A 19,966-nucleotide genomic window follows, 5' to 3' on the forward strand; every position below is an offset into this window, starting at 1 on the left:
CAACAATAAAAAAAACCTGACAGAGCTGCTGTCTGAAAAAAAACAAAAATATTTGGGAAGGATGTTTTTAAATTTGTAGTACAGAATAGTGGGCTGAAAACCGCCATTAGGCCATTTCCTGCTTCTCGGTGACTATTCAGCCTGGGTGGTTTCCATAGCAACCAGACCCCTTCACAGCAATCTGCCATTGCTTATGATACACTGATATCTGGCTGTTCCCGGCCTCACTGTAACTGTTTGGCCTGGGTGGTTTCCATAGCAACCAGACCCCTTCATAGCAATCTGCCATTGCTTTTGATACACTGATATCTGGCTGTTCCTGGCTTCTCAGTAACTGTCTGGCCTGGGTGGATTCCATAGCAACCAGACCCCTTCACAGCAATCTGCCATTGCTTATGATACACTGATATCTGGCTGTTCCCGGCCTCACTGTAACTGTTTGGCCTGGGTGGTTTCCATAGCAACCAGACCCCTTCATAGCAATCTGCCATTGCTTTTGATACACTGATATCTGGCTGTTCCTGGCTTCTCAGTAACTGTCTGGCCTGGGTGGATTCCATAGCAACCATACCCCTTCACAGCAATCTGCTGGCTGTACCAACGTCAGGATCGTCCCTGCTGTCCACACAGATTTTTCAGCAATACCTCAGGTTTGGTTACCCAAAAACAGAAACATGGCGCAGATAGTAAATCTTAGACCCTTCCAAGCCATTAGCGCGAGGAGTCCGCAGAGCTGCCAACCTATGCTAACATCTTAATATGCAATCTTTGTACAGGGCTCATTGTATGAGGTAATAACTAAAGCATCTGTTTAGATTGCATCCAGTCAGTCAATCCCTTGATGATAGATGTAAACAAGATTGTACAATCAGATTGTAAGGTTTGTGGCAAGCATCAGCTCTCCCCGCTCCGGGTCTTAATTGACTCCTAACTGCCACATATATAGACCCAGCTTGTAGAAAGCCTTGGAGGGCGATGAAAACATTAACAGAAGACCTCGCTATACTAACAATGTGTTTTTATCTGTGTCCCTGTGTAGACGTTTTCCATTCCTTCCCGACCACAAGTGAAAGGAAATCTGCCCAACATGGACACAGAACAATAAAATAACCTGACAGAGGCCCTAAGTAGTGATGGGCTCGAGCGTGTTCGCAGCTCCACGCGCCAAGCCCGCCAGGAAGCTGACAGCGCCGCAACGCCAATCACAGGCACGAAGACATTTCACGATCTCTGCAGCTGCGGACCGGGATAATGTCTCAGTACCTGTGATTGGCGCTGTCAGCTTCCTGGCGGGCTCGGCACGTGGAGTTGCGAACAAGCCCGAGCCCATCACTAGCCCTAAGGCCCCTTTCACATGGGCTGAGCAGGAGGGGACTCGTGCACGTATCCCCTCCTGATCGAAGCGATATGGATTGACAGCCGTGTCCGTCCAGTTTTTTCCTCCATCTTGACTTGCATGTCAGCCTATGGAGGAATCAGATTATCCCTGATCCAATGCGATCAGGTCTGTCGAAACGGAACACTGTTCCATTTGTTTTTCCGGACCTAGCCAGAGTCAACTGGGTGTAAACGGACGTCCGACCATTTAGACCCGGCTGCCCATAGACATAGATTAGCATTGGGCATTCGAAAGACTGATAGGGAAACCCGATCAGACTGCCCATGTGACAGAGGCCTAACTCTTTTCTGTTCTGTCCAAAACCAAATAAAACGTTTTTGCTGGAGCTGGGCTTTAATTCAAGAATTTGCAGAGTCAGGCGACTGCTACAATTTTACAGATTTTTACCAGTGGTGTAACAATAGCCATAGCAGCCCACTCGGGTGCTCTGGGGCCTGGGCTAGGAAGGGGGCCCCATTAGTTAGGCTGTTAGGGAATACTAAACTGTGAAGTTTCCATTATAATAGGGCTAGTCACTTCGCCACTAGTCACAGATCCTCCTCTATGCAGTAAGATGCATTTACTTAGCTTTCTTAGCAATGTAGATATATTACATTTATTGCCCTCTGACCTTCTGTTACAGAATTAAATTACCCCTTGTGTCTAATGCAGACAAAAATTATTATTATTATTATTAATAATAATAATATTATTGCTACTACAACCTTAACTTTTATCCAAAGCACTGCTCACTAAAAGGGATGTGCAATGCCATCCCTATAACAAGGCAGCCTGAAGTTGTTTCCTCAAGCGCCATCTCTTTGGGTGACGTAGGGGGGCAGCAAACAGAGCGGCATGGCTGCTCTACTGCACAATATTTGCTTTGTGCAGATAAGATGCATAGATGGACACTCTGGCCCCCTTTTCGGCCAGAGAGTCGCAGATTGCTAAGAGCCGGGTAGGGAGATGTGTAAGGGCCATACACATCTCCCACCCCAGCTCTTAGCGACCTGGGATGCTCTGGTCGGCGTCCCGCCCAGCTCCTGGCAACCAGTGACATCACTGGTTACCTGGAGCCAACCGGGACACTCTGGTGGGTGTCCCACCAAGCTCCTGGCAACTCATATACACACATATCAGGGACTCATATACACACATGCACGCACTACACATACACATAAAGGTTGAACTTGATGGACCTGTGTCTTAGTTCAACCTCAAATACTATGTAACCATTGATGTCACTGGTTGCCAGGAGCTGGAAGGGACGCTGGCCAGAGCTGGGTGGGGAGATACTGCAGTGGAAAAGCCCACCACCCGTCCTTCCCGGTTAGCGTACAGTCACCACTCCCTCACACTTCCAGCTGAAGTACACTGATCATAGCAGGGCTGTGTGATTCCTATGGCCCGATGCTCGGGACATGCAGTTCCTTGCACCAGGCAGGTGGTCAAATGTAAAGCAGGGGAGCCGCAGGTCGTTTTGTACAACTGATCCGGGCGGCCGCACAAATTGCCCCATTGTGCAATGGGGGGTTTTCTTACAGCGCAAACAAGCAAAGTACTTTTTGGACAGGGTTCAACTTTTAGGTCAATGTCATGTATTGTCACAGTTGGCACTGCCAGCTGCTGCAGAGAGACTCAGCTGGGGGGGTCCAACAAAACTTTGCTATGAGATTCATAGTTACGCCCCGGATTGCTAAAGAATGCCTGCAAAGACACCGCATTAGACGTGTCCACAGTTCCCTGGTGGCAAACTGTTAAAATGTGACCATTTCTCCTTTAACATGGTGCCTGGAAATCATGCACTGTGCAGAGCTGAGTTTTTCATATACACTCTCATGTATACACACTGTTCCTCCCAGCAGAGAGTTCCCAGGAGTGTTTGACTCAGGTGTTCAGTACAGATCAGTCTCCAGGAGAAATCAGAGTGAGTCACAGACTCCAGTGAGGTCCAACCTGCAAGAGAACCACGTACAAGAGGCATCAGAGCCACCAATTGTCCAGTAAGTACCCCAATCTTATTACTATCCCACTTATTATTATTATTATTATTACTACAGGTGTTTATATAGCGCCGACAATTTACGCAGCACTTTACATAGTTCCACATTTACATCAGTCCCTACACTCAAGGAGCTTACAATCTAAGGTCCTTATCTCACATGCATACATAGAGGGCAAATTTAGGAGGAGCCGATTAACCCCTTCATGACTGAGGCCCTTTTTTCAATTTTTGCACCCATGTTATATTCCACATTTTAGGCCTGAAAATGACGTAAACCCCCCCAAAATTATATAATTCTCAGAAAGTCTTGTGACTTCTATTGTTAACACTCTGCCTTTATTTATATTTTTCTCCACATTTACATGCACGCCAAGCTGGCCAGATAAAGTGATAGGGGTTGGGATAAACCATATGATAAAGTGATAGGGGTTGGGACAAACCATATGGCACTGCCGGGGGAGGACTACTGCACAGTCAGCTTTTATTTATATTGGTTACATCTTTTTTTCCCTAAAGTAAAAAAAAACAAAAACCTGTGACTGTAAACCTTGCCTTACACTGTGCAAATTACTTGACGAACTGGCCTAAATTGACGCAGTTGGTGGCCCTGTTGACGACCTTCCACCTGACTTCGTTCGATCAGAAAATCAAAGGAACCGATCGGAATATTTTCGGGCCTATCAGCTGCATCACTAGTCAGGTATTATGGCAGTGGCACACCCACCACTGCCAGAATACAATAGCCCAGCAGGCTGTTTAGCATGGATGGCGGAATCGGTCATATTTGTTTTCACATTGAGGCTAGGTTCACACCTGCTCTACACCGCACGACACCCGGGACACGCATAAAGGGTATCTGAACTCAAGAACAAAAATTGTTACATATTGCATCTTACCAGTCATTAGGCCTCATTCCCAGAAGGCTAACTGGGGGCATACACGTTCGTGCGGCATGCACACCCAGATCGTGCCGTTCCTGGGAGGCACAAGTGCTGCGTGTTCTTTCCTAGGGAAGTACGTGGTCATATGCTGTCATACGCACACCCGAACTGCACATCCGTGTGGGTCCGGATGTCCGTGCTTGGACGCAGACAGGACCCATCCAGCCAGATCCGCATGGATGTGCAGTTCGGGTGTGCGTATGACAGCGTATGACCACGTCCTTCCATAGAAAAGAACAGGCTGCTACACGCAATCACACGCAGCACCTGTGCCTCCCAGGAACGGTCTTATTGGGTCTCTTTCAAGAGTTCCATTCTCACTTTCATGACATACTTTCTGCTGTCCTAATCAGGGGTGTCCCCATAATGAAGCAGCCTGAGGCTGTAGCCTCAGGTGGCATCTCATTGTGGGGGACTGACATCATACATCAGGATGTTGAATTTAATTATCTGCTTACTTTTTATTTTCCAGGTCGCAAAAATGAGTTGCTTTTCCTTCCTAAAAAAAATGATGTTCATCTTTAATGGCATAATATATGTGTGTATACTACCGGTATGTGTCCCCAGTTATTTACATACACTGGAGTGATCAGACGATCACTCCAGTGTTTGTGCTACACATGGAGGATCGGTAAATATCAATGGTACTTACCGATCCTCCGCTCGGCCATGCACAGAGCCGCTGTCATCCGGAAACTTACAAGATGACAGCGGCTGCTCTCTCCTCCCCGCCTGCCGCTCTCTCATGCTCGATCATCGTGATCGAGCGGCTCGCTCCTCCGCCTCCCCCTCCCCTGCCGGCCATTTGTATTCGATCCCCGCTGCCTCAGCCCATACAAGCGGGGGAGAGAAGCGGGGATCCGGGCCCACCCTCTGTCACGGGCCCCATAACGACCGCATCGGTCGCTATGGTGGTAGTTCCGCCACTGGTATAGACACTTCCAGTGTCAGCCTGTAATTTTTATTAAGCAAGTAGCACTAATCCCATATTTACTTACTCCAAATTAACTTAGAAAGTGGGTTCAATTAAATCTGCCGAAATCTGCCCACACAGTCTTGCCCATGGTCCAACTGCCACTAGAGCACTTGAATTTACAAGTGACAGCTAGCTCCGCCCAACTGTTTCCTATTAGCCGGGACCTGCTAGAGTCTTCTAGCAGGTCCCGGCCAATGAATAACAACTGGACGGAGCAGGCTGTGACGTCATGGCCGGCTCTGCCCAGTTGTCATTGTTTAATGACAGTTCAGCGTCCCCAGGGAACGCTGATCTACCAATGCAACTGGGTAGAGCCAGCTGTGAGATCACGGCTGGCTCCTCCCAGCTGTGTTAGTCGCAGGGCTTTTCAGGGCCTGACAGCCCCACCTCGGATGTCACTTCGGCCCAGTCGAGCCGAAGCATATGCCTTCCGCTCGGCTGAGCCGCTCGGCCAGCTTCGGGAGCTGTACGGGCTATAGTCAAAGGCAATCTTACATGAAATGCATGTCAGCGCAATATAGTATATGTGTTTTTGCAGGAAAAAAAGTGTGCTCTCAATTAGAGAGAGACAGTCTAAAAGCAAAGAGCTTCTGCTCTCTTTGTGACATCAGTGTCATGACTGCACCGTTTATTTGTAAAATAATGATTTTATATATTAGAAAAACTATGATTTTGTCCTAAAACTAACCTAAAACCATAAAAAACACAGTGCGATGCAAATGTGAAGAAGTAATTGACCACAAGCATGGCAAGCACAGCCTTATGTCTATGTGTATGTGCAAGAGATGACATAGAGATAACACTTCTCTCCTGTCTATGCAGGTAGGTGGCGTTACTGTGCTGGGTGTCGGCATCTGGGTGAAGGTGGACGGAGGGTCTTTCCTGAAGATTCTTGTCTCGGCGGCTCCACAGCTCATGCAGCTGGTGAATGTGGGTTACCTGTGCATAGCAGTAGGAGGATTCCTCATGGTGATGGGTTTTCTTGGCTGCTACGGAGCTGTGAAGGAGAGCCGGTGCATGTTAATGATTGTGGGTAACATACCGTATTTAGATCATCTTTACTGTTATCCTATTTATTACTCTATACAACTCCTGTAGCTAAATATAACCAGTCCCTATAACTTCTTCTGTTGATTATACACCCCCCTCCATATGCCCCCTCCTATTACTTCTTATAACCTCCGCCTAATGCTCCTACATTTACTTTTTATATATCCTCACCCTAACTCCTTTTAGTCCTTGTAACCATTCCTTATATACTTTATACCCCCTACCTATAACTCCTCCTTCCAAAACCCTCCCTATAACCCCTACCATTACTAATCATAGCCCCTTCCTATGCCCCCCTATTCTTAATGTGTTACTCCTCTTAGTACTTCTAATAACCCCAACCTATAACTCCCACTACTCATAACCCCTACTAGACATGTGCGATTCGTTTCGTTCCGAATCAAAATTTCGGAAATTCTGAGATTCTGATGTATCAGAATTCTGAATTGCAGATATAACGAATGCAAACGAATCCGAATTTCCAATTCCGAAATTCGTTAGCGGTAGTCTGTACGAAATTTCATTTGTTGGAGGAAATTTCTTTGCAGCAAAGTGACATTTGAGAACAAAAAAAAACTTTTTTTTCCTGTTAAATGTCACTTTGCTGCAACAAACGAAACGAAAAGAAATGGAAACGAAAGTTCGTACAGATTAACGCTAACTAATTTCGTCCGAATCCAAATTCCGAAACGAATTGACTTTCGGACCCGATTTCCAAAAAATGAAATAACGCAGATTGCGAATCAAAACGAAAGGAAGCAAATGTTTTGCTGGTGCGCATGTCTGACCCCTACCACTCATAGCCGTTCCTTCTAATCCCTACTACTCATAGCCACTTCTTCTTTCACCTACTAGTCTTAGCTGCTCCTTCTAACCCTTACTACTCATAGCCGATCTATCTAACCCCTACTATTCATAGCCAGTCCATCTAACCCCTATTACCAATAGCCGCTCCCTCTAACCCCCGCAACTTATAGCCACTCCTCCTAACCCCTACCACTTATAGCCGTTCCTTCAAATCCCTACTACTCATAGCCACTATCCTCTACTAGTCATAGCTTCTCCTTCTAACCCCTACTACTCATAGCCGATCCATCTAACCCCTACTATTTATAACTGATCCATCTAACCCCTACTACTCATAGCCAGTCCATCTAACCCCCACAACTTATAGCCACTCATTCTAACCCCTACTACTCATAGCCGATTCATCTAACCCCGACTATTTATAGCTGATCCATCTAACCCCTACTATTCATAGTCGATCCATCTAACCCCTATTACTTATAGCCAGTCCCTCTTACCCCTATTACTAATAGACGCTCCCTCTAACTCCCACAACTTATAGCCACTCATTCTAACCCCTACTACTCATAGCCGCTCCCTCTAACTCCCACAACTTATAGCCACTCATTCTAACCCCTACTACTCATAGCCGCTTCTTCTATCCCCTACTAATCATAGCTGCCCCTTCTAGCCCCTACTACTTATAGCCGCTCTTTCTAACCCCTACTACTCATAGCCAGTCCAGATAACCCCTATTACTAATAGCCGATCTCTCTAACCCCTACAACTCATAGCTGCTCCCTCTAATCCCTACTATTCATGGCCTCTCCCCTACAACGCACTGTTAGTCCTTAGACTCCTATTGATCCTTTTAAGGCCTCTCTAGGATATCTCCATTTACACCACCCAGCCCCTCCATAAACCAATTAAGAGGACGAGCTATTAAGGTTTATTTAAGGAATAATAGGATATTAAGGAATTATTAAGGACTAATAGGAAAAAAGGAAGAAGAGGTTATATGGTAGGAAAAGTAATAATGAGAACATTATTGGGATATTAGAAACAACCGACCTTCTAATATACCATTTAAGGCTCCCATTTTTTATTTTCTTACCATAGACCCATCTTTTTCTTTTTTTTTTTATTATTCCTTACTATAATCTTAATAGCTACTTTGTTTATGGTATGTTCCCTCCTTCCTCATATAACCCTTCTATACCGTCTTCTATAATTCTATTTCTCTCAACTTCCTTTTTCCTACTCTGGACAATTGTGTTTGATATAAAATTATAGCTGAGTGCATTAATGACTGACGTTGGTCTCTCCTTTCTTCCAGTTTTTCATCATTGTCCTCATTATTTTTATCGTGGAAATGGTAGGAGCTGTTGTAGTGTTGGCATTCTCTTCCCTGGTAAGAATTCTACCCCTCACACGTGCAGTCTAACATTTTACACAATATACACAACAAAGAGAGAAATAAGTCAGGATAGAATAATAAAATAAAAAAGGGCCACAAGATGCACCGGTTCCTCTTGATTCCTCGCTTCTGTTTTTACCAGATAACAATGGTGATTGTCATACCTAACTTTCCCAAAACCTAACTTCCTAGTGGTGACATGCCAACATGCCATGCAGACACACTTGACTATAGGCAAGTGACACATGTACCCACATAGCAAGCAATTGAGCTGCAAGTTTGAAAAATGACTTGTTAAACTATTGCTAGACTCGCCAAGCTTCACAATTTTGTTGCACAATTACAGCAAGTATGCATTGCAAGTCTCCAGATCAACGTGCTTTGCAAAAGTGCTGTAACACTTGCAGAGCTCTTGCTAAGACCTGCAGGACTCTTGCTGTAGACTTGCCACTGCAACTTTTCTCTTTTCAAGCAAATTTGCTACAAATTCAAAAAGTGTCAACTAGAACTTGTGCTGCAAGTGTTCTGCAAGTCTACAACGTGCCAGGAATGTGTGCAGTAAGTTAGAAAGAATTACAATTTAACCCTGCCACAAGTTTGTGGCAAGTTATCCTTGCTATCTGGGTAATTCCCGATTAAAGGATTTCTAAACCCTCACGTTTTTTTGCATATATCTACTGCTAGCAAGCAGACAATATATGCAAAAAGTAAAAAAAAAAACTCTTTAAAAGCAGTTTAAACTTACCCTGTCTTCGCCGCGCGCTCCCGTCCGAAAATCTGGAAATTCTCGGGCGGCCGCAAAGCATCTTGGGGCGGGCGCATGCTCAGTTCGGATTTTTGGCCGGGAGAAGAGGAGAGACACAAGGTAAGTCTATGGACAGCGTGCCCCTGCATGCAGACACCGTGGGATCGGAAGTACCAGCAAGGACAGAGGAGTCAGCGCTAGATCGGAGACCCGCAGCAGCGCTGTTGAGAAGGCTGAAAACTACAGGAAAGAAGATCGGATTAAGAGACATCATTTAAGGTAAGTGTTTTAATTAACTTTGGGGGAGGGAAAAAATTTTTTGCATTTAATGTCACTTTAAGCAAATCATCTTCCTGGTTCAGCCGTTCAGCTTCTTGTGTCACCTCTCCACCTTCAAACCTACTTATTGGACAGGGAATCATCATCATCCCCTCTGTCCAGTGAGCAGAGACCAGGAAGATGTAATCCTAAAACAAAGTAGCATCGTACTGACTATCAGCGGGGTTCATATCACAGGACTGTCACTATCATGCACAGAATTACAAATCCTTTGGCAGGTAAAACAATAAATGTATTTCAGCAATATATTTGACCATTTCCCTGGAGCTACAAGAAATCGTTTGAGTGCATATTTTTAAAACTGAATGGAAATTTTGCTTAAAGGAGAATTATGAGGCGAGTGATTTTCACTCATAATCTGAGCCGACCTGTGACAATGAAACTGGGATCCGTTCTGGCTGCGACGTCTCAGTATACCGCGAGCTGTAGCTCGCTGGTATACTGAGCTGTGGGTGACGGGAGGACACTAGTTTGTGTCCTCCCGTTACCCTTAGGAGAACTATGGGTAAAAGCCCTGGCCCAGTAGTTCTCCTTTAATATTCCTTTGTCATATCTGTTCATTGTAATGAATGTCAAGGATGTAATTTAATTGTTACTTGTTTTTTTTTAATGCATTAGTACTACATGAAGACCAGCCTGTAGATCTTTGGGGTAACACCTAAAGAAAGACATATCTTTACATTCATGTATACTATACGTTCTCTCCTGAGACACAAAACAACCACTCCAGGGACTGTTAGCATTGCATGTTGTTTAAGGGCTATTTGCATTGGCTGATGTTACAACTCAATGCTTTTTGCTGCAAAACTTTGCAGATGTATAACCGTACAACCTATCATCTTAAAGTGGACCTGTCAGCATTTCTCAATCTTTACAACTAAAAGGCCCACCTAAGAACTTGCACTGCAGGTCATCTGGGAGAACAGAACACCAATGCGTGAAGTTGTGCAGCAGATTAGAGATTAGGGCTTGATAACAACACTCCACTAAAGGAAAGCATTTTATTAATCGACCATTTCTTATTTATATTTTTCAGTCTAAGATCTTTATTGACTATCTTGGGAATGCGGCTGTGAAATACCTGCGGAATGATTACGGTCAGAACAATGAACTGACTACAGTATGGAATTCAACGATGAAGGAGGTAAAAGAGTCAAGTCTCATAGGTTTTATTGTGCATGCATGTGTTGCAGACATAAGTGGATACACAACATTGTTCAGCACTGCAGCAAGGCGCTGTTGCAGGTGAGGGGTCATATCAATGATGTCTTCCATTGAAAATCACTACCAGAGGTGAGCAAATCTATGCATCGTATTCTTTCATCCAGCCAAAGTTGTCATCAAGTCGTGGAACATGGACCACAAGCTTCTGAAGTTCTCTTAGTGATCATCAGATTTCATGAGTTAGGTAATAAGTCCTTTATGGGTCATATACCTGGCAAGGTGTGTATGTTCTTTCGGGCCTTATTGTGACAGGGGCTCCTTCACTTTGACTGTACATGTCAGTATCTGATAACTGATGTTTAGGGATTGGAGGAGAGAATGGAGAAGCTGATGGGTTCTATCCAGGTGAAAGCTTGGCATCCAAGGTTCTACTGGTGTGGGTCTCAGGAAGCATGGGATTAGTCCTGTGATAATTGGTGATCTGGACTTAAGAGGGTCTGTGATGGTACATAAGTCACTACATGGGGTGTGAGGGAAAGAAGTGTTCAATTTGACTGACCTTTGTAATTGATTGGTTAAGCAACTTCTGCCAGTGAATGTGCCCTGGGCTGGTGCACACGATTTGAGGCTTCCTGTATAACTGTCATTTCACTGTTCTTGCTTAGAAACAATTGCAAAGTCAGTCTTGTGGGGTCATAAGACACAATCAAAATAGGACAATGGACTTCTTCTACCTCAGCAGCTTTTACTAGACTCATAGTTCAGCTATGGTGGCTCCTTCCTCCCTTTCCTTCTAAAGGGTTTTCTCCCTGGGCCTGTGCAGCTCTTGCTTCCACCTCAGCATGTGCACGAGTCTGGGCAGCTTGTGCTTTGGCCTGGGTGACATGTGGGCCTGCATGTGCTTGACCTTGGGCTGCTTGTGCCCTAATAGCTGCTTTTTTTCTTGACAGCTTTCTTTGCTTTTGCATGTGCTAATCAGTGAGTACTGAAAGATGATTGATGTCAGCGGGGCCTTAGGTAATCTAGAGGACCCCTCGGAGTACTTGGAGCAAGTAGCAGGGTGCAGTTTCATGCAGTTGTGATCATCTGTTTTCTACTTGTAATCTGGCCTCCTAAAATGTAACATGTCTTTGTTGGTTAATGACAGTAAAGTTATTCCGCTCTTGCAGAGATTCTTCTGTAATGATGCTTGATAACAGAGAAGAAGATTTTCTAGTCTTTCCTCGAGCTTAAAGGAGAACTATGGGGTTCTATCTTTTTTTTATGAATGCATTCCTTAGGCTAAATAAGTAAATATCTCTAAGCTCTCAAGAATCACTGTCAATCATCAGTGGGGAGGATCCCGTCAGATACGTCGTGATGTCTTCTCATTGCGGCGCTTAGCCCCGCCCACCACCTTAAATAAGGTTTTACAGCCTTCCTGTGCATTTTGGCTAATTACAGTAAATTACATTATTTACTTATTTAGGCTAAGGAATGCATTCATAAAAAAAAGATAGAACCCCATAGTTCTCCTTTAACAAGTGCACTGTTTACTCGTTCTACATCATTACAGGTTTCATCAGCAGCAGCAGCTACTGGGGCAAAATACCAATGCACAATCATCAATTAGAAAACAGGTTGCTGTGGCATCCTACGGAGTGTAATGGAATTGGATTATGGAAAAATCCAGTGGCCAAGTCATATTGGAAATGTAGTGTTCTATGTATAGAGTGTATTAGAGATATACACTGAGTGGCCAGATTATTATGACCACCCCATCAGTACTTCGTTGGGCCGCCTCGAGACTCCACGAGATGGTGAAAGGTGATGCGAGGAATCTGACACGGCACTGTTGCCCTTCTGTTGTCTTGTACCAGTCTTGCCACTCTCCGTTCTGCCCTAACATTGACTAGTCGCTGACGGCCACAATTCGCACGTTCAGACCCAGATTTTCGGCTGACAGTCCAGTCTTTAAACACTTTAACAACAGCTGCTCTTGAACATTTAACAAATTCTGCTGTTTTGCTGATACTCGCTCCATGGCTCCGAGCGCCAACAATCATCCCACGTACAAAGGCTGTTAAATCGCGTTGTTTCCCCGTATCTTCAGAAGAAAATCACTTCTACTGTCGTGGTAAACAACCTGCTTCCCTATTTATAATGGTCTGGCCCTCTGGCAACTTCAGCGCGAAATTATAGCTAATTTGCCTACAAACGTCAGGTGGTCATAATAATCAGGCCACTCAGTGTACAGGGAAACATCCAGTGGATGGGTCATATCGGAGGTGTAGTGTTCTATGTATAGAGTGTAATAGATTTGTGTTATGGAAATGTCCCATTGCCAAGTCATATTGGAGGCATAGTGTTCTATGAATAGAGTATAATAGAATTATAGGGAAATATCCCGTGGCCAAGTCATATTGGAGATGTAGTGTTTGATGTATAGAGTATACTAGAATTATGGGTGGGTGAGTCATATTGGAGGTATAGTGTCCCATGTATAGAGTGTAAGAAAAGTGTATAGGGAAGCATCCAGTGGTTCAATGGTAAACATTACATGTGTATGCAGTGTAATAGATTTTTGTTTTGATCATTTATAGTGGTAATGTCATGCTAGTCAATATATATCGACTGTCTTCCAGATGAAGTGCTGTGGATTTAATGGATATAAAGATTTTATTAACTCCACCTACTACAGGAATAATAATGAGTTTCCTCCAATCTGCTGCGCCAAACTGAGGCCCTGTCAGGAGTCCAGCATCAGCTCCCAGATAAAGGTAAATGAATGCATGCACTAACCTTGGATCCAGAAATAATGCCCATTGTAGCATTTGTGTGTGTCCATCCTGTCCTGTAGTCAACATGGGCCTTGCTCCTTGTAGATAGTCATTTCTCCTTTTACCTCCCAGGGTTGCTTATTAGCCTTTGAGTACTTCCTGGGTCAAAATGGAAAGATTGTCGGAGGAGTGGCTCTTGTAATCTGTGGTCTGGAGGTAAGTAGCACCCACTTTTAAAGCATTATAAATCCTAGGCATCTTGTTAAACATGGAAGTAGAAGCATTGTGATCTTTGCGTCTACTAAGGTGGTATGAAATTCTTGTGTGAATTGGTTGTAATTCTTGACTTTTCTTGCATCCATGGACAGCCATATAGATGAATAGGCTGTGACATGGCAGACAACTTATACAGTGCAGCTTAGAGACCAGTAAAAGCTGACACATTTGATGCCGGTATCTTTCTGGCACAGGGTAGTGAGGATCTGGTGCAGCTTCTCCGGGCACAGATGAGTACACTGAACAAGGGATTCATTTAGGTTTAAAGTTTATTTTAGGGGTCATTTTATGGGGATTTCCTGTTAGCCAATTCTTTTTCCCCAAATTTTCTTCTAGGTATGAATTGCTCTCTGTGCCCCGTTGGAGAGATTCAGCTTCTCTGTTTGTACTGGTAACCATTGTCACTGGGACTTACAGTGATGGAAAATCCAAAATTTGACAGAAAATGAAAGGAAAACTCCGCAATGTATTATGGCAAAACTAAAAACCATTTTTGCCTTTTATACCTATAGGTAATGAAATAAAATAAGTCAGGGAACTATTGCTTTGCTATAAGTCACTATTCAGTACGGGATATTGAGCACCTTCATGATGGGCAACATTAACAGGGTTATTCACGAAGGAGCCAAAGGATCCAGCGTAGCTTCGGCTGATCCTTCGGCTCTCTTTGGCCACCGGAGCCTTTCGGTTCAGTCAAACCGAAGGGCTGCTGTATGGGCTATTCATTATAGCCAGTACAGCAGCCAAAGGCGGCTGAGCGGCTCAGCCGAGCCGAAGGTACCGAGCAGAATAGCCGAGCCAAATGTCGCTCTGTGGCATTCGGCTATTTACGGCTATTGAGAATAGGGGCGAACGGCGGCGAATGAGCTGCTGGAGCTTCAGATGTTGGATCGGCTGAGTCGAAGTCCTTCTGCGCTTCGGCTCACTTGAACATTTAGAGCATGTTCGGTTGACCGATGTGCAGCCTGAAGGCAGCCGATGTACGGCTGAAATCAGCCGTACTGAGCCGGAGTGAATTGCCGAACGTAGTTTTTCTCACTTTACTTCGGCTGGTTCATTCACTAGGCTGCCTTCGGCAGCTTTGTGAATAACCCCCTAAATGTGACCCCATTGGCCATATAATACATTCTGTGCAGCAGCTACCCGTAAAATAGAATGTTGCATATTAACCTTTCCGGTGAATGGTGAGTAAAATGTTTACTGTCTTAAATAGCTCTGAACACCTTCTCTCAGCAGGTAAGATCATTTTACTTGCAGTGCCTTTTAAAACGTCATGTTGAATACTTACGTATCCAGTGGGTGGTCTCTTCGTGCTACATGTGCCACTGCTATCCAACACTTCCGGGTTTGCATGTCCCACGCTGGGATCTGTAGTTCCTCCCTGCCAGCCATTATGTAACTGCAGGGCACAGCGACCAGTAGGAAGTGAGGGTACACTATCAGAAACACTCGGAAGTGTTGGATAACATTGGCACATGTAGCACAAAGGCAGCAAAGATTTCACATGTCGCCCACTGGAACTGGCACTGCAAGTGAAAATAATAGGATTTTGTTCTTACCGTAAAATCCTTTTCTCAGGGTCCATTGGGGGACACAGCTCTGAAGAATTCTGAGACGTAGGGTTATGCTGCTGCCTCCAGGAGAAAACAGCTCTGAAGAATTCTGAGACATAGGGTTATGCTGCTGCCTGTAGGAGAAACTCCTACAGGCAGCAGCATAACCCTACATCTCAGAATTCCTCAGAGTGGTGTCGCTTAAAGGAGAACTATGGGGTTAAGTCTTTTCCCCATAGTTCTCTTTAGGGTAACGGGAGGACACAAACTAGCGTCCTCCTGTCACCCTAAGCTCAGTATACCGCGAGCTACAACTCGCGGTATACTGAGACACCGCAGCTGAAGTGGATCCCGACAATTACCGTATGTCTGGATCCGCCCAGCTGCATGAGTGACAGCTGGCTCTGCCTATCTAGAGGCAGAGCAAGCTGTACCTGCCCCATCCCCCGTCCGTTCCTCCAGTCAGCGTTGGCGGATCGGAGCGGGGAGGGGGGAATCCAGCCCCTTCCCTGTCACGGCAGAGTGCCGTGACAGGATCAAGAGGTGAGCGAACGGCAGTATGTGTGCCGACCTGTGACAGTGTCATTGTCACAGGTCGGCTAGAACTATGAGGTGAGGGAAAAGCACTCACCTCATAGTTCTCCTTTAATGGATGATAGAGAAATCTTTGCTGCTCACAGGGGTCACTTTAAAGATAGTTGAGGGCCATATACAGCTTCTGAGTGACTGGCTAGGGAACAGAGATGAGGGAATTGATGTGAAAAAACACAGTCAAATCTGTTTTAGTTCAAATGCATACGTGCTGTATATTTATCTACTCTGCAGACAACACAAAGATCTAAACTTACTATTCATAAATTGCCCGATTCCCTGTGAAATATGAAAAAGATTCAGGTGAATAAACAAATGGATGAATTGGTTTTCCCCCCATTTAGTCATTACCACAAGGACCATGAATACAATCAGGTAATGCTCCAACTAGTTTAGAATAACACAGACTACACTTGAATTACATTTATGTGCTGGTGTGTTTCTAGCCATTCGAGGAATTATGTTGGTTTATTAAGGCCCAGTTCACACCAGAAACTGCATCACAACTGTTTGCGTCTGCGCAGTTGCACTGCTATACGTTTTGATGCGTTTTTTTCTGCACTAGAAAATGCTAATTAGACAAGTAGGTCACTTCCTCTTCCTGCCAGAGCATTTCCTACGTTTGTTTTGGAGATCAGACATGCTTTCTTTGTTGGCTGGCATGGTGCCAGTGTTGACTATAGCCATTCTCCGACAACGCCTTCACAGGCGACGTCTGGGTGCACCCGCTGCTGAAGGCCCGTGAAAAAAAAGTGAACTCACCACATTGCTGTTTCTGTACCCGGGTCATAGCCCCAAAATCTGGGTGCAACTTTTCAGCACTCTCCCTCCACTTTGTTATCTTTTGGTAATTATTCTTATATTGGGGGTGTTTGCTGTCGTACCGCAGGGGACAGTCCCCACATATTGGATGAAATCATCTGCATCCACAAATTCCATCTCTTCACTTTCCCACCACACTACAAAGACTCAATTCTGTGTCTTTTTTTTTTGTGTATGCGTTCCGTGGCATTCCGGTTTGCTCTGTGTTTTGATGCGTTTCGATGCAGGTAAAATAGGACAAGCAGTACTTTTTCTGACTTCATCTGAACAGACTGCAATGGTGTGAATTAAGCACAAGAAAGCCCATAGGAAAGCATTGTGATGTATTTTGACTGCAGCAGTCAAAATAAACGGACTGCATCACAACTGCATATGGTGTGAATTGGCCCGTTTGTGATGCGTTCCAGGCCGTTTTTGGTAAAAAAAAATCTTTTTTTTAAAAAAAGTTTTGAATGGGCTTTTAGTGCGTTCCAGGGCGTTTGCATGCGTTCCAGAGCAGGTAAAACAGGGCATGCTGCAGTTTTCCCACATGCTCTGGAACTGAATGCTGCGGTGTGAACTAGAGCCTAAAATACCATTGGAATACATTGGACGCAGTTTTGATCCGGTCTGTAACTGCTCTGATTTGCTCTTGGAACCTGGTTTTTAGGCCTGGTTCACACCTTGGCGTTTTTCAGCGCGTTCCTACGCTCTATAAAACGCTCAACATGTGAAAACCAATGATTTCCTATGGGCATGGTTCCCACCTGGGCGTTTTACAGCACGTAGGAACACGCTGCAAAACGCCCTACGCCCAAAGAAGTACAGGAGCTTCTTTGGGGCTTATTTGCCGCGCGTATCCATTGGAATACAGTCAGGTAGCCCTCGGAAACGCACGTTTTTTACAGCGAATCGTGGTAAAAATGCGCTACAAACGTGCATATTCGATACGCCGAGGTGTGAACCCATTGAGTGTTTGTGTATCCATGACTGAGATAAGATATTACGCTGTAAGCTCTGCAGGGGCGGGGCCTACTGTTAATGATCTACATACTGTGCTGTAGAATTGTTCCCTGTGTATTGTCTTATGAGTTCATGAATCATGTCTCCTGTGTTTCCCTTGCAGTTTGCAGCCATGATGGTCGCCCTGATGCTGTTTAGGCACATTAAGAAAGAGTAGATGATTGGATCTGCCATTTTTTCCTGCTGAGGATATAGCTTTTGATAGTGGCACCGAGAATGACTGCACACCTGTGCTATGACTCGTGAGAGCATCTCCTCTATATCCCGGCTATCCAACATCAGCTTGTCAGTGTGGTCACCCATCATCTGTGCAGAGCGGAACCCAGCAATGGTTAGAGATGAGCAGCAGCACCACACACACACTACTACCTGAGCCTATCACATGTCACCTTGATGTTTAGACTGAGACTAATATACATCCTATTTTCTTACACTGTATAACCTATATGGGCATATCTGATAACACAATGCAAAGAGGACCTGTGTAGTGTGATAACTGACAGCAGCCAGTCAGATTTCAGTTTACTGCAGTCAGGAAATGTGAATTCTGATTGGCTGCATTGTGCCTTATTGAATAAATCCCATAAGGAAATATGTTTTAGTAACCCTGTTATGTTCAGTAGTGACTGTGAGACATGTTATTAAAAAATGGAGGAAAGGGACGCGACTACCAATCAGCCAACCAGATTTAAGTGTCACTTTGGCAGTGCAGTTTTAAAAATGTCATCTGGGCTTCTGATAGGTTGCTCCCGTTTTTTTGTTTTTTTTCTTTCCTCCTGTTTTTTTCTTCAGTTGAGTTAAACATTTGTTGGTGTAAGTATGTAAGAGAAGATGTTTATGTTTAATACAATACAATGTTGCAAAATGTTTTAATTAAAAGGGCTAAAGTTAATAATAAAAACTAACACTGTGATAGGTGTGCAGTGTTTTTGTCACTGTTTTTTTTTTCATATATATACTTTGTTTGTTGTTTCACAACATAGCAGACATCAGTGTATTGTACAGTGACAGAAAAAGTTATTCCAATACTGTTATAGTCACTAACATAATCTACTGGCATCAAGCTTAACATCGTCTGGAACATATAAGTTTATTGCAATTCGTCTCATATCCAGATGAAGTCACATGTCAATCTGAAAGGAATATTCACGCTTCCCCTCCCCGGAGGGGCCCATCAAACTGGAATTACATTCCTACTCCTGCAGGCCGCCCAAGTGGATCAGCCCCGTCCCACCGGGTTACGGCTGAGCCGGAAAATAATCCGCCTGTACGGAATGAGTAAAGTTATGCACACTGCAATTTCAGAACATAGTCAACTAAATAAGTCAATTTGGCATCATAACCGAACAACATAAATACGAAAGTGGGGCACGCCCCGCTCCCCTGAACTGCCACCTTTGCATATATGTAATGGGGAACTCTTTAAGAGAGCGTGGGGCGGCCCACTATTGCGTGGTTACTCTCGTCTTGTATCTCATCACCGAGCTGCAGAACAAAAGGAAGGAGGTCGGAGAAAGAGAGGGTTGTGACGACATGGTGATCAGTTTATGAGTTAAATGTGTATTGATGTTGAGTTATGTTTAATTATGTTATGCTGTGTGACCTGGTTATGAAAAGAATATTAGCACCACCCTCGTTATCTCCCTTTGTACTCTGAAGGAGCTCAGAACAATGACATTCTGGCCAGGCTCCTGCTATGGCTGTCTGGAGCTCGTTAGCAGGGGAAACCCTGTGGTGTTGAGCAGACCAATTGTCTGGGAGGGGAGGGTGGATGTGATGGGATTATAATCTGATCTTATCACTTGCAGTATAACACTGGGTTCACACCTAGGCGTTTTACGTATGCACGTCTGTCTCGCGCGACCGTCACGCGGTTTTTTTACCGCGATTCGCGGTAAAAAAAATCGCGCGACCGTCGCGCGATTCTGAAGGCTGCTTGGCTGTATCCCAATGGCAAACGCCCTCCAAAACGGCCCAAAGAAGTACATGTACTTGTTTGGGCGTCAGCCGTTTTGTAGGGCGTTCAGATGGGCGGAAATACGGAAAGGTGTGAACCAGACCCATAGAAAACAATGGGATTTTCATGGTTGTACGTTTTGTAGAGCGTTCATAGAGCGTTGAACGCCCGACAAAACGGAAAGGTGTGAACGGGGCCTTAAGGT

General features: G+C 44.7%; 1 protein-coding gene across 1 annotated transcript; it reads left to right on the forward strand.

Moving 5' to 3' along the window:
- The first annotated feature begins 3,182 nt into the window (after positions 1 to 3,182).
- Positions 3,183 to 17,961, forward strand: LOC108798863 (tetraspanin-1-like). The gene is made up of 8 exons (XM_018570667.1): positions 3,183 to 3,381; positions 4,797 to 4,862; positions 6,123 to 6,329; positions 8,473 to 8,547; positions 10,674 to 10,781; positions 13,426 to 13,560; positions 13,693 to 13,776; positions 17,908 to 17,961. Exons 2-8 carry the CDS (start codon positions 4,806 to 4,808, stop codon positions 17,959 to 17,961), a joined length of 720 nt encoding a protein of 239 aa, XP_018426169.1. The 5' UTR covers positions 3,183 to 3,381; positions 4,797 to 4,805.
- Positions 17,962 to 19,966: the final 2,005 nt, after the last annotated feature.

The sequence above is a fragment of the Nanorana parkeri genome, unplaced genomic scaffold, assembly GCF_000935625.1.
Source record: "Nanorana parkeri isolate BGI_ZX_2015 unplaced genomic scaffold, ASM93562v1 scaffold1570, whole genome shotgun sequence".
NCBI classification, from domain to species: Eukaryota; Metazoa; Chordata; class Amphibia; order Anura; family Dicroglossidae; genus Nanorana; species Nanorana parkeri.